Source organism: Phaethon lepturus, unplaced genomic scaffold (genome assembly GCF_000687285.1).
Source record: "Phaethon lepturus isolate BGI_N335 unplaced genomic scaffold, ASM68728v1 scaffold14560, whole genome shotgun sequence".
NCBI classification, from domain to species: domain Eukaryota; kingdom Metazoa; phylum Chordata; class Aves; order Phaethontiformes; family Phaethontidae; genus Phaethon; species Phaethon lepturus.
The window spans coordinates 21,522-35,750 of record NW_010512694.1 but is presented as its reverse complement, the minus strand read 5'-3'; the positions used below and the strand labels follow the sequence as shown (position 1 = coordinate 35,750).

The following is a 14,229-nucleotide window of genomic DNA, read 5'->3' as shown; positions in this document are numbered from 1 at the left end:
TGGCAAGTCTAGAAATGGGAAAAGAGCGACAGGGAGTTCCCTAGCCCACATGGGCCCAGCTGCCTCAGTTGTCATGACAGAGAGTGGCCAGTTGGTCAAAGGTCTGACATCATCCAGTGGCAAAGTTTCTAGGGATAGGTTTGGGAAGCGGAAGCAGATATTACTGACAAGAGTTTAAAAATAAAACAAAGTATGGCTACAGTTGCTCTTCTCTATTTCTCTTGGTTTGTTTCCAACCTCATTGATACTACCAGTCAACGTTCCTTTAACAAGGGGCATATAACTATACTGGACATCACGCAGTTAGGGAGAAGGAACGGAAAGAAACTAAGTTACAGTTTTCTATATCTATTTTGCTCTAAGGACATGAGGTACAATGGTCAATTCAGAAGTGAAAGTGCTGTATTATAGCACTGTAACTTCAACTGTATCCCAGTTAGGAAATTCTTAAAGCTAGAAACATACACATATGTATCATCAATTAATAAAAATTGAGGGCCAGGATGACATACTTGCAAGATTTGCAGGACAGTTGTTTTTTTTTTTAATGTAAAAAGAGAAACAATTTTATGAGTTTTTCAAGATACTACAAACCAATCCCACTTGACTGACTTAATCTGAAAACAAGACTGTGCAGCACTGGGGTGCTCAAGAGTTAACTAGCAAGTCTGAAAGAGAGGAGAACTAAGATCTAATTGTATGCCAAAGTTAACACTGTAGGAATATTGCTTGCAAATGAAAACTATGCATATTTACATGAAAATTAAGTGACTGTTGTCTTTTTAAGGCACAAAGAATGTAACCTATGGTGGCAATAGCCAATCTAGTTAGTAGATGATGCACGGTTAAAACCTACTTCCCAATTAACCCTGTGCTGCACAGTCAGGGCATTTCGATAGAACAGTCTTAAAAACAAGTTAAAACGCTCTGTGTACCTCCTTCCTTCTTCTCTGCTTCATCTCGAATGAGAGGGGATGTAAGTATCACCTTCAAAGTTAGCTTGGGCTCCTTTGTGTTACGAATAATAATAGCTGCCTCATTTACATGCTGCTCCACGAGATACTTCTCTTCTGTAAGTTTCTGAAAGTCACCAAGAAAGATTTCAAGAATCTCCCAATCAAAAGAAAACCTGCAGAATCTCTGCATGTGCATATGTCTCTCAACTAATGAGAAGTCTACAAGACACTGCAATAACAAATAAGGCCTTGCCTCCCTCATTAAAGAACAGAAAAACCCCAGTAACATGCTTAAGAAAAAAGATTTGTAGCAAGTTTAATGAGAGTACTAAGCAGTTACACTACATTACCACTGTTTTTTGAACTTTTTTTTGTCTCCCCCCGCCCGCCCAATCAAGACAGAAGCTGACTTCCATAGCTGATAGTATGCAAAATACCACCAGCAACTTTTGTTCTTAACAAGTACACGCTTCTCCGGTGAGGCTGCCTCTAAATGTAGAAGCTCCCATGTGCAGTATGACCAACACAACCAGAACTGTCAGTGCAAACGGATGACAGACTCCGGTGCAGCAGCTGCACCAGCTCACCCAGTCCATGTACCTGCCATGAACTACGACCAAGTACACCTTGGCCATCTCTTAGCAACCCTAAGATATTCTTCAGATGCCCTAGCAACAGAGATTTCACCATCTCTCTAAATAGTCTATTCTGATTCTTAGCCGCACATGTAATTTAGATGACCTGTTTTGCAACAAAAATGCCCCTTGCTACAGTTCCAGTTACTTCTCATCCTACCTTCGGCAGTCGTGTGAATCACTATCCCTTTATAAATAACCATTAATGTCTTAAAATTTACACCTGCATTCGGTCTTGACTTTTTCCAAACCAGGTAATTTTAATTATGTGGTTTTGTAAGTGCTCATTCTCACTCATCTGATTTTCTCCAACTTAGCTGTCCATCTCTCTCACTCCCTTTCCACACAGCACTAGAAACTGGATGCAGGACACCACTGTCACCCACTTCATTCATTAATACCAGCTCCAGGAGAGATCCCTGGCAATGCCTGGAAAACATGACCTTCCTCTCATGTGTAAATCACATGTTTTAGAAGTTGTTTTCGATAAACTGTTCGTTTCTTGCTTAGGATTTCTTTTGTAGGTAAACAAAACTACCTACTACTGCCTTATAATGTGTTCCATTGACATGCATTGCATCAGAGTTATCTCAAGTGACCTGTATCTGCAGGTCTGTCAGCAGTCCTTTGGGACCCCCCTCTCAACCTCCACAAGCGCCAAGATAACCACAGATGGTTCAGGGTCCTGAAGCTGTTCCTTGCGTTGGTGTTTGTTTCAGCAAGACCACACAGTTAGAACATATCTAGCTTATATTCTGACTTCTTTCCCTGTTGCAATCTGCACTCCTCCAGCTCCTTTATTGGTGAGATGAAAATGTTTAAGCATCTGCACACTTCTAGCCTTCAAAGAAGCAAAGCAGAAGCTATTAACATCTCTGTACCTCATTTGCTCTTTTTGTCCGCTGTCGGGCGTACACTTTCCTCCTCTCTCCTCTGATGCATCTGCAGAACCTCTTATCGTCTTTTATGCCCACGATGGCTATAGCTTCTTTCATGAGCCAGATTCCTCTTGCCTCACCTTCTCTGTAATCCCTTCCCTCACAGTGCTTCCCCATAGGATCTTACCGACTTGTCCCTTGAATGTATTGCAGTCTTCACATCTTTTAATTACATCTATTCTGCCATTCTCACTTTTTTCAAAGCATATGCTAACTTTTCTTTTCACTTTCAACCCTTCTCATGTCACACCTCACTACAAACAAGTAGAATTTACTCTTTACTACTCAGGAGATCCTTAGCATTCTCAACTATGGATAGGGCCACATCTGCAGGCACAACATCATCTCATTAAAACAAGTCCTTTATATGAACAAATGAGCAGTGAGAACAGGTAACACACATACTGTCTATGCTGAAATAAACACAAGGCAGAAAAGCAGATGAAGTTTGAATATTGTTTGGAGAGAGGCACTTGCAGTGGAATACTTCAGGGCACAGCTTCTTGGTGACAGCGTGTATCAGTCTGGACGCCGGACTGATTACTCAGACTCAGAACTTTGCCAAAAAAGCATTATCCCTAGCTGCTGTAAAGAGACCAATATTAGCTGTAAGCGCTGCCTACAGGATGCCAACATCAGAATTAAATAGCCATAAATGAAAAAATTATGAGCTCATGATTAACAGAAGCTAAAATCAGTGACCACCTAAAGTGACTTGTTCTCACTTCAGAAGTACAGAGGCATTTATCTTGGAACAGCCCAAGCAAAGCAAAGCAGCTGCAGCGTGGAACTTCAGGTTCGGGCAGGGGACAACACCACAGACCGATTCACATGCTCGAGCCAGGAAGATTTCTGGGACTGCAATTTAGCTCACGTTAGTGGTTGGACCAGAGAGCAAAGGTCAGCTGCATCAGTTACGAAACAGAAGGGCTGGCTGCCGTCATAGGACAATGGACATCGCACACAGGGATTAGACAACAACAGGAATAAGATGTTAAATTTTCTGAATCACTACTTCATGTCACCACATTAAATGTGTCACACACCCTAGATGTCATCCTAGATTCAAAATGTCTTTAATCTAGATCACTTGCCTTTCTTCCTGGAACAAATTCCAGCCTTTACCCAAATACACCTTTGCAGTGCTATCACCATTGTTAGAGGACTACGCTACATTAACTCACCTGAATTTGAGCTGGGAGATTGTCTTTAACTATACATAACAAGGTCTTTGTGGGCTTTTCTTTGCACATGAGAACCAGCTCCAGATCCATATCATCTTTTATCAGCAAGCCCTTTGCAACCAAGCCAATTCTCATAACACCACACAACGTCCGACCACCTTGATCCCTGAAAATGAAACAATGTGGAGTAATTATAATGGTATTTTCACACATTCAAAATAATTGTATTATCCTACCACAGTGAGGAGAGAAATGGATGGGACTGATGACCGTGCTAAAGTGGCGTATCACTTGATCAGAAAGTGAAAAGTACAGACTCCTTTTATGCAAGTAGCTCCTGTGAAAAAATTGAAGCACTGATCTGCAATTCACGCAAATGGCAGAAGTTGCCTAGCTCAAGTCACAAGGCACAAAAAAGCCCAAATTCACTACCTGCAGATCTACCAAAAGAGTAGAATAATTAATCTATGGGAGCTCTCTGACAGAAATCCTGTTTTCAGAATCGAACTGAATCGTCTTGTAGTGACATTCCAACTTTAAACTTGGCCACACACCTTTTCAGTGTTTCTTTTAGTTGATCCGTACATTCAGACCTTTATCTTTAAAATTATACAACCAACTTCTGAAATTTTAGCCCGTACTACAAACTGATATTTCAGGAAAGCATCTAATTTCCAAAAGTCGTTCAGGCACAATTGCTTCAACAAGTCTTACCACTGACACCTACAGGAATAGAGGTCTGTACTAATTTTTACTCTCCAGCTAAAGTTTACAGGAACATTTAAGAGCCGCAGTGAACAACTTTCGAAGCAACATAAGAACACTTCAGTTTTGAGTACCGAGAGAAAGACCGCAACAAAAAAGAGTTTCGTAGGCTAGGATTGCTTAAAAACAGCAAGAAAAACGCAAGAAGTGCATCTTTGACAGTTCAACACCGGCTATTGCCGCATGATGCATCTCACCAGCAGCACATCACCATTAGAAACACCACAGAAAGCACATAAGCAGCAAAGGTGCTAAACCATCTCAGCCAGAAGGGCAGCAGCCCTTTCACATCAGTCTTACTACCCAGAGGGATGGACTGGGTATAAAACAAAAAACCCCAAAACCTCAAAAAAAACCCAAACCCAGTCACACTGTGATTGAGGGTTATCACGTAGCTCCAAAGTTTCACTCAGAAGTATCTTCATCCGATAACTGTACTATCTTTATCCATGTATTTTAAATGGAAAGGGAGGAACAGGTGCTTAAACAATAGACAGAAGAAAAGAAGGAATGACACAGAAAAGGAAGCAACGATCCCAAACTAGTTACTATGCTTGGAACAGCCGGAAGCAAACTAACAAAAACTGCTACAAAAGTAAACGTCATCTCAACTTCCACCCTGGAACTACGCTACTTTAACAGTATCTGGATGCAAATGTGAGAAAATGCGAAACTCCTTTAGATACGGTTTGCAACTAGCATAAAGACATTTCAAGTTAGATATTTTTCTACGTTGTAAACCCCTTTTAGCTTGTAAAGCGATTTGTAAAATAATTTGTTCAAAGCAAATGCATAAATACCCAAACTGTTTTATATGTATAAATAATACACTGATGTTTACAAAAACTGTAATCTGCATTTATAAGAGAGCACAAGCGTGAAAAATCCTGCACAGGCATGCATGAAAGCAAGGCTATCCAACTGTCTCAAAAGCATTTACTGCAGGCTTGGATATTTTTTTTTTTTAATTGGCTTTTTTTTGAAGAATCCATTCTGTGCCTATTTGCCTACAGCAGAAGACACCTAAGAATGTCACCAGTAATGCCAGGAAGTCACCAACAAAACATACAGCACACTGCATAGCATAGCAAAACACTGAGCTTAAATACCTTCCCCGAGGTGATGACAAAACTTAATTATCCATCTGTGGAGAAGCAGCCTATCAATCCACTACAATTATTCTCTGGTGGTAATACAATCACACTGTCTTAAATCAATTTATACATTAATTTATGTAAAAATATTCATGATTTTAAGTGTTGTGCTCTTTCTATTTGAATACATTTCACACCAAAAAGTAACACATCACAGCTCAGCCTTACACAAAAACGCCAGTGATCACACTTGCGTCCGTTAAATATTTATTAGGGAACACAGAAAGCCACAGGCATCAAAATGAGGGACCATTTGTATATTTACTTTTCCAAGGCTATCCTATAATGGTCTCCATGCTGCTGAACATTTCTTATGTGGATGAGTGTACTCTGAGTAGGTGGTGCTGCATTTAAACTTCATGCAGAGCAAGCAGTCTCTTTCAAGAGCTCCCAAGCCCACCACCTTATCCTAGAGATAATCAAAGACAAGCTTAAATGTTAAGAAACCAACCTGTGGAAAAACACAGGTAAAATCTGTCTGTAAAATCCACGACACTGTTGGAAAACCAGATCAAGGTCATGAATGCTTTCTGCTCTTCCCACCCACGCAAACTTCCTCAGTTAATATAGTTTATTAATACCTAAATATTTAGAAACAGTTATTGTTTCTAAATGGAAGTACAATCCAGCTAGTGACGTACAGCAGAGCTTCATGCCTCCTTTTTGGAATACTACTCTCAAAATTTGAAAGAGAATTGGAAATAACCAAGAATGATACTACTACGATGAAACAGGAAACAGTATTTCATTTTTGAATTTCCAGACATATATCATTATGCATTTAGGAATAACTGATAAAAATAATGGCAATCACTGTGTCTCTCATACTAAGACAGTTAACTGTATTTTCAGTTTAAAAACTGATACAAGTCTTTTAGATCTTCCTCCATTACCTGCACTGAATTGTGTCTTACTCTGGAAGTATACGATATACAGGGTCTCTACTTCCATCTATTACTGCCTTAGTAGGCTACACTTCCCCCATCCCAAAATGTAAACAACTTGACATAATATATATTATTTACCAGGACACCAAAAATTAAAAAAAGGACTTACAATAAACCTTTCACTGCCATAAAAGCTGTCAGAAAACATAACAAATATATATGAAAAAGAATACACTTCATCAGTTTTAAGATCAGAACGTGCTGGGCAAAGTCCACATAAACAGCAGACCTTCTTAATATTCCATCTATCACTGGAAAGAAAACAGAGAAAGTCCTTTGACCACATCTCTAGTGCAGGCAGTGTAACCAGATTAAGTTCCAAGAAGTTCAGTAGAAAAGTATTACATCACAGGAAGAGCAGGGAACTGGAAGTCAGGTTTTCCAAGTCACAACAATTGGCTGTTGGTCTCCTGGTGCTTCCCTTCCTAACCTGTAACCTAGGTAGATACTTACCTGAGTTGGAGAGCATGTGAAACAGATTATCCAGAAACCACTAACAGGCCAGAAGTGCCCAAGTTAAAAAGAAACATAAAAAAAAAAAAAGCACCAGTTGTTCCTGCTTCTTGGAAGCAGAAAAAACTTGGCACCATGTCAGGCTGGAACATAGCGCAAACAGATGTTTTACTCGGTGAAGAACTACATAATCGTTTTTGGCTGGGATAGAGTTAATATCTTCACAGTAGCTGGTATGGGGCTGTGTTTTGGATTTGTGCTGGAAACAGTGTTGATGACACAGGGACGTTTTCGTTACTGCTGAGCAGTGCTTACAGAGAGTCAAGGCCTTTTCTGCTTCTCAGCCCACCCCACCAGCGAGGCTGGCCAAAGGGATATCCCATACCATGACGTCACGCTCAGCAATAAAAGCTGGGGGAAGAAAGAGGAATGGGTGGACATTTGGAGTGATGGCATTTGTCTTCCCAAGTCACTGTTGCGTGTGATGGAGCCCTGCTTTCCTGGAGATGGCTGAGCACTTGCCTGACGATGGGAAGTAGTGAATTAATTTCTTATTTTGCTTCGCTTGCATGTGTGACTTTTGCTTTACCTATTAAACTGTCTTTATCTCAACCCATGAGTTTTCTCACTTTTAGCCTTCCAATTCTCTCCCCCCATCCCACCAGGAGGGGAGTGAGTGCACGGCTGTGTGGGGCAGAGTTGCCTACTGGAGTTAAATCATAGCAATGATAGAAGGCAGTGGATCCTTAGAAAAGTTAGTTTAGTGGATAAAAACTAAAGTTTATAAAAATCTTTTTTTGTGTATTAAACTGAAGGAGTCCCCAAGCTACATAGCTGTGAATTTGCATTTGTGTGTTACAGGGACATATATTCACATATAATAGCTGAAAAGTTTGTCTGCTAAGTGCAGCTTCACAACGTCCCAGTAAAATAAATAATGAAAGAGAGAGCAACTGCTGCCCACATTGGGCTTATTACTATTCCCTGCACTCGCCCTATGTGCTTCCACCTCAAAAAGTCCAAATATATCCACTTCCTTCTATGAACATTCATATGCAGGAGAATCAAGTAACACTACAACTCTTATTTCGAAGGAAAGGAACCCATTCAGAGCAGTACAGTAACACATTATGAGGCTCAACTCACTCACTTGGCATTGCTTTCTGCAGCTTCCTCCTTTGCTTCCACATCACCCTCACATTTCGTAGACTTGTTCTTTTCATCCATCCAGTCAGAGACATGTTTAAGGGCACATTCTACTGTTGATACCATGTTCTGGACAGCTTCAAGTTCCTCTGGAGATGGATAAATGGTTGAATGTTTCACCATAACATGGCGGTCATCATTAGCAAAAGATCGGATAGATCTCTGTTATGAAGTGGGAAACAGGGGGGGAAAAAAGAACAGAGTTATTGGATTATCAATAGAAGGACATTGCCTGAACGGGAATCCTCCCTGACAGATGCAGGGAAGTGTTTTATGACCACCATTGCTTATAATCATGCAGGAGTGATTTCTTATTTTTATTTAAATAAATTTACTACAGAAAAAAAGAACCCAAACACCAGTGCAAAATCAGCACTAAGCTGGTAAAACATATAGGGTTGAGTTGGGTGGGTTTTATGGCACCCAATATTTGATGCCTAAATTCAACCCTTCTAGAATCCTTTTATTGGCTTCTAGGAGGAATAGGCACATGTGGAGCACAGTTCATATTTATCTCTACCAGGCACCTCTGGAGGAGAGTTTATGTCTACTTTAGAATGAGATAAATTGTGCTTTAAAGGTACATTTCCCCACCCACCCACGTGTGACTACAGAAGTCTAGACTACTGTATCAGATTAGCTGCTACAGACATCTAAAAATTAAGCAAACTGAGTATCATCTTTTGTCTGGTACGTCCATTGTAAGCGAAGCTGTGACACTGTGTGCGCTAGTCACAAACCAGAGAAAGGGAGAACTTCGGTCTAGGACTAGACGAGTCTCTGTACTCCCATGTGCAGCTACAGTGGGTAAAAAATATGGTCAAGACCTGTAGTGTGCATTACTCTGTTTGCAATGGCTAGAAATGGAGTTTCTACATCTTGTCCTTTCGTAACTGCTGCCCCCCCCACCTTTCTTTTTTCTCATTTTCTTTGTTTTTCCTCACTTCTCCCTGCCCTCCCCACTAAGCTTCTCTTTGAGAAGAGGGCATGGTCCAGCTGGCTAAGTATAAAAGGTTAGAGTGCTGAAGCAGGGACCAAAAAAAAACCCCGAGTTTTATTCCCAGCTTTGTAACAATCTAGGATCTTGGGCAACTCACTTCACTACTAAATGTCTCTGACTTCCCACGTCCTTTGACTAGCTTTTTTATTTAGATCAAGCTTTCAAACTCAGTGAGAAGTCACTTAGGCCCTGATCTTGCCTAAGACCTACATCCCACAGAGATACAAGTTGCGAGCAATAGTACTGAAAGAAAGAGGGGCTTCCCGTCCCGCCCCTGGAATATTTGCGGGAATTAAGGAGTTCCTGAATTTCAGCGATCTTTGTTGGCTTGTCTCAACCTTCAGCAGCTGGATAGCTCAGAGCAAAGGGAAAAAGCAGGGTCCCCATCCCAAAAGGTAACCTCATTTCAAGGTAGAGAAATCTAGAACATAAGTATTCCGGGGCAAGAGCAGACTGAGGAAAGCATGTGGACAAGGAGAACATAGAGAAGATTCCTACTTTGTAAAGGGCACTGATACTCTCCAAATACAACTTTGCATATTCTGGAAGTGCTGACTGCAGCCGTCTCTCCTCAATTTATGCTAGAGACGATGGCAAGACACCTTAGAACAAGACAATTAGCCATTCCCTTATGGTTTTGTTGCTGCTGCAGATGAGGTCACAGGCAATATATAGGCTCAGCAAACTGCCCAGGGATTTACAAAGGCATGAATGAAGATGAGGATAGAGATGAACTGGTAAGAAGAGACCAAAATAATTTCTTAAAAAATTGAAAGAATGGGAAGGGATTAGAGTGCTAATTAAAAGACTTTGCAGTGAAACTCAAGAGTCCTGAGCAATATTGTGACATCATTCCTTTCCTAACTTTTGTGCTCCTACCCAGATGGACAACTCAGGCAGTACAAGAAACCCATCAGTTGGGGTCTGATATTATCCTCAGTACTTTGAGAGGTTGCAAAATGCTTCCAGGAGGTCCCTCTTGTGGCTTATCCACAACACGGAGACAGAAAGAAGCTGCAGTTCAGCAGTGAAAACTGACGTGCTGGATTTATTAATTCACCCCCACCATCTCTTATCTCATGAAATATCAATTAGGAAAAACAGTCAAACAGGAAGAAATTAGTAACTCCTAAATTAAGAGTTTGTTTTCTAATGAAGAGGGACTGACAAGATCAATTCTTCATTGCAATTCAGGTCAAAAATAATAGCAAAATGGGACTCTATTTAAAATACAGTATATTGACAACTCTGTTTTGTCAAGTGTTCTTCTTCCCTTTGTGCTCTGTGACAGGTCTCATCTTCAGTCTTTTTAAAAATATAAACACACAGCCTACCAGCAGCAATCAGCTACCCAAATGTTAGAGAACTGTATTTAAAATTTATTGCATTTATTCTTATTTCCATTCTATCAGTAATATCCTTAGAGGACTTAAAAATATACAAATATGCTTAAACTGCTCTCCACAGATATTTTTCAGGAACTGGGTAGGTTTATTGTCTTTTCCTGAACACATGTTTAGAATCTTACCACCACAGTACTTCAGACTTGCACAGTTTTACAAATTCAACATCTCAGGCATTCCCAATTTGCGACCAATACCAGGCAGATTAGAAAGAACTCCTCCCTTAAACAACATACACCAAGTATATTTGACTACACACGTTTCATCTACACTATTAGCAAAGTATACACAGAACCACACTCAATCACACTCACACAAATATGAATAATCAACACTTGCTTTTGTGAGGAAGAGGTGGAAAGGGAATATCAGCATTTGGTTATGCAATCTGCAAGTTCAAGGTCACCCATGCTGTTTGCTACAGCTTGCTAATGCCAGTTTTATTAGAATACCTTATGAGCATCCCCTTTGTTCATATTTAATAATTCATGTAATGCAGGCTCACAAGACAACTCTGGTTTTAAGAGGCTGACAGTATATCAGACCTCATTTGCTCTCTCAAAGCGTGCAGTACCACCTCTAATGTAGCGCAAGGTCAGAAAATCCCCTTACTCTAGTTTTATCAGGCCCCATGCAAGACTTTGAGCAGAGAACATTTTTAACGCAACCCTGTGAAAGATGACAAATACCTACCATGGTGTGTTAGTGTTTCAGCTCTCTCTCCCTCCCTTTCTCCTTTTCCCTCCTCCTCGGTGTCTTTGCTAAGCACTGTTTTGCCTGACAGAACCTCTTCATAAGCCTCTCAGTCCCTTGACAGCTCAAGAGTTCATACAGCCAAGATGCTTTGGGAGTCACTTTCTGTAATTCACCTGCAAAAAGAGAGAAACAACTTGAAACCAGCAGAAACGGCAAAATGAACAATTCCCGTAAGCGTTCAGTGCAGCACATGAAGTCAAACCACCGATTAAAGCAAGCAGGCTCCGAGGTGGGGTGGCAGTCACTGAACCACTTACTCCTGAACAACAAGCAGATGTCACTATGGAAAGCAACTTTTTGTAACATGCCCACACATCTGCAACGACTTTCCCATGCCAGTTAGAGCTTATCTCAGTGTGGTTTGTCAGCCAGCTGGCAACCTAAGTTGCTGGTACGAGGAAGATGGGAAATCCAACACCTTAAACATGCTCTATATGAAAGCAGCTCAAGAAGTCTCTATGTCGCATGCGCATTAGGACTCAAACACGCTATATTTAATTATCAGAAGGTAATTATCTGTTGAAATCCCCAGTGCAGCTCTTGATTCTGAATGTCTCAGATGCTGTACAAGAACTAAGACTTGAGGTGGCAAAATTGTAAGCTGTTATTTAAAAATAAAAAAAGACAAACGCATTGTAACAAGCGGAAGATGCAAGACTTGTGAGAACGCTAGTTGAAATCATCCACGCTGCCTTTTCTGCCCTTGCACTGCTTTTCACAGCACACAACATTTAGAAGATCCTGCAAGAGCAGCCCTCTTGTACTAAACTAGGAAACAAACACCAGCACTGGAAGCCTAAGGAACTGCAAATAAAAGAGAAGAGAAGAGCAGAATAACAGAGCAGGTAATGTGAGAGAGAGGAAAAGCGTAAGCTCATTGCATAGCAAGACACTCTAACCCTTGCAGAAAATTCTTGTTTTCCTTTCACTGCACATACTGTTGCATCAGCTTTTCAGGAACATTTTGAAGCAATTGGAAACCCAGTCAGTAAATTTCTGCAGACTGACACACACTCAAATGCTTTCCTTTTCTCCTAGGTGTCAATCCTCCTTCTCCAGCAATATGTTGCATATTGTCTGTCAGAAAATCCTGACATTGTTAGAGATTAAAAGCATGTTTGGCAACAGCAGAGGGATAGGCAAGATGACTTGAAAGCCTTGTAGATTCTTAAACCTCAGGGGTGCGACAGGGAATAATTAAAATGTTGCATCCCATAGAGATTTGAACATGCCAGGGAAAGGCAACAACAAATCCTGCTTCACTATTTTCCTAGTTAAGAAGAAATTAAGTGGGTTTACAAAACCAATAGCTTTGGCAGCAAGCACCTAATAGCTGGTTGGTTGTATCTCACACCACTGAATTTAGGATGTAGAATTGGGTAAAACAAAAAGCAGACAGACAAGAACACTGTGCAGGGGCCTGTCCGCTCCAGCAGCTGAAGACTGCCAAGGAAGAAACCTCAAGAGAGTTAAAGGCAGTTATGCTAAAAATACTTGGGAAAATCAAGCTAATGAAAACCCTGAAGGCGCTCACTCACAAAGGCTACATAACAGTCTACCAAACTGCTTCCCAGAAGCAATCAAGGAAGGTGATGTTCTTTCATAGGACCAGATTCCTCTCTTAAAGAGATCCTGAAAGCCAAGCAGGGGCAGCGAGGAGAAAAAATAAGCAAAGATTACTGCTTTGACAGTATTTATTCCATGAGCTACTCATAAGCTCTTCCACACTTACAGCCTTTCATCATCTCCAGAAGCAACCAGGCTCTTTATAAGGTCTTTTTGTTTTGCTTTTCTGTAATAATAACAGGCTTTTTGAATCAGCAGATGGCAAGCTAGAGAGACTTCTACGATGATCTAGAAAGATACCTCGATCTATTTCATATTAGTTCTCTCTTCAAGCTAAATTCCATCTATCTTCACATATTCTTCTTCCCTGTGACTCCTACATTTCACATTTTCAGCTTGCTATCTTCTCTGGTAACTGTAACTTGGCAATTCCAGGCAGAGAGAAGGGCACTGGAATGTGTTGCTGACTTCAGCATATGCCCAGTACAACATCTCTAGACTCCAAGCAACACTCCAGCCTGGCCTCCCTCCAAAGACTACTGCAAGCTGTTGCTTATCAGCTTGTACAGTGTATTGAAAGCAGATGGACAAAGATAGCTGGCTGAGCAAATTCTGGTGCTTCAGTGAATTGCTGAGCAGACTGTTGTCTAGAGGGCAAGTCTGCAAACTGCCTCACAAGCTCTGGAAACAGACATACCTCAGGGTGCCACTCTGGATGAGCCGAGTGCTTTTCCGTGTTCTTTGAAAGTCTGAAACAGACTGAAAATAAATGTTTCACAGCTATGATGAGGGTTCATCTTCTACTGGATGATGCAAAAACACCAACACATCTCAATACTCTGCCTTAAGCAGTTAATAACCATCTTGTTTTCAAGACAGGTTCAAGCTTCAGTGACAAGTAGAAGTTGTTGGATGAAGGTATTTACGAGTTTGAGCCTACCTGCCCTTTTTCTCAGCAGGGAATGGCTGAGGTTAGGGCATATACAGCTGAATTATGAATGGATCTGTATTATAACACTCAGAAAGCTGGGAAAAAAAATTCTGAAAGTTGAGTTGAAGCTGATATACAATGTCTTTCAATCCATTAAGATCCTAAGAATATTTCACAGAAATGTACACAGGAGGGAAAACCTAATATAGTTCAGACTTTGAGATAAAATTTTCAACAAAAGCACTAAACAGGAGGGAGTTTACTATAAAAGTGCAGACACAATATACAGAACAAAGTGCATTTGACAGCATGCAGAATTAAACTAAGGAAAACTG

At 40.7% G+C, this 14,229-nt stretch overlaps 1 protein-coding gene across 3 annotated transcripts in view; it reads right to left on the bottom strand.

The window, feature by feature from the left end:
* The window catches only part of STRBP (spermatid perinuclear RNA binding protein), a 33,414-nt gene extending 21,903 nt beyond the window's left edge, over window positions 1–11,511 (bottom strand). For 2 of the 3 annotated variants that reach the window (XM_010287802.1, XM_010287808.1), the window contains exons 1-4: window positions 11,335–11,510; window positions 8,183–8,400; window positions 3,714–3,879; window positions 936–1,080 (exon numbers count right to left, since the gene is read on the bottom strand). In XM_010287802.1, the coding sequence (XP_010286104.1) occupies window positions 936–1,080; window positions 3,714–3,879; window positions 8,183–8,400; window positions 11,335–11,337 (532 nt within the window). In that variant the 5' untranslated portion in view covers window positions 11,338–11,510. Of the gene's footprint in view, window positions 1–935; window positions 1,081–3,713; window positions 3,880–8,182; window positions 8,401–11,334 lie in introns of all 3 variants that reach the window. The other variant, XM_010287816.1, reaches the window with a different exon arrangement.
* Between the last annotated feature and the right edge of the window lie 2,718 nt (window positions 11,512–14,229).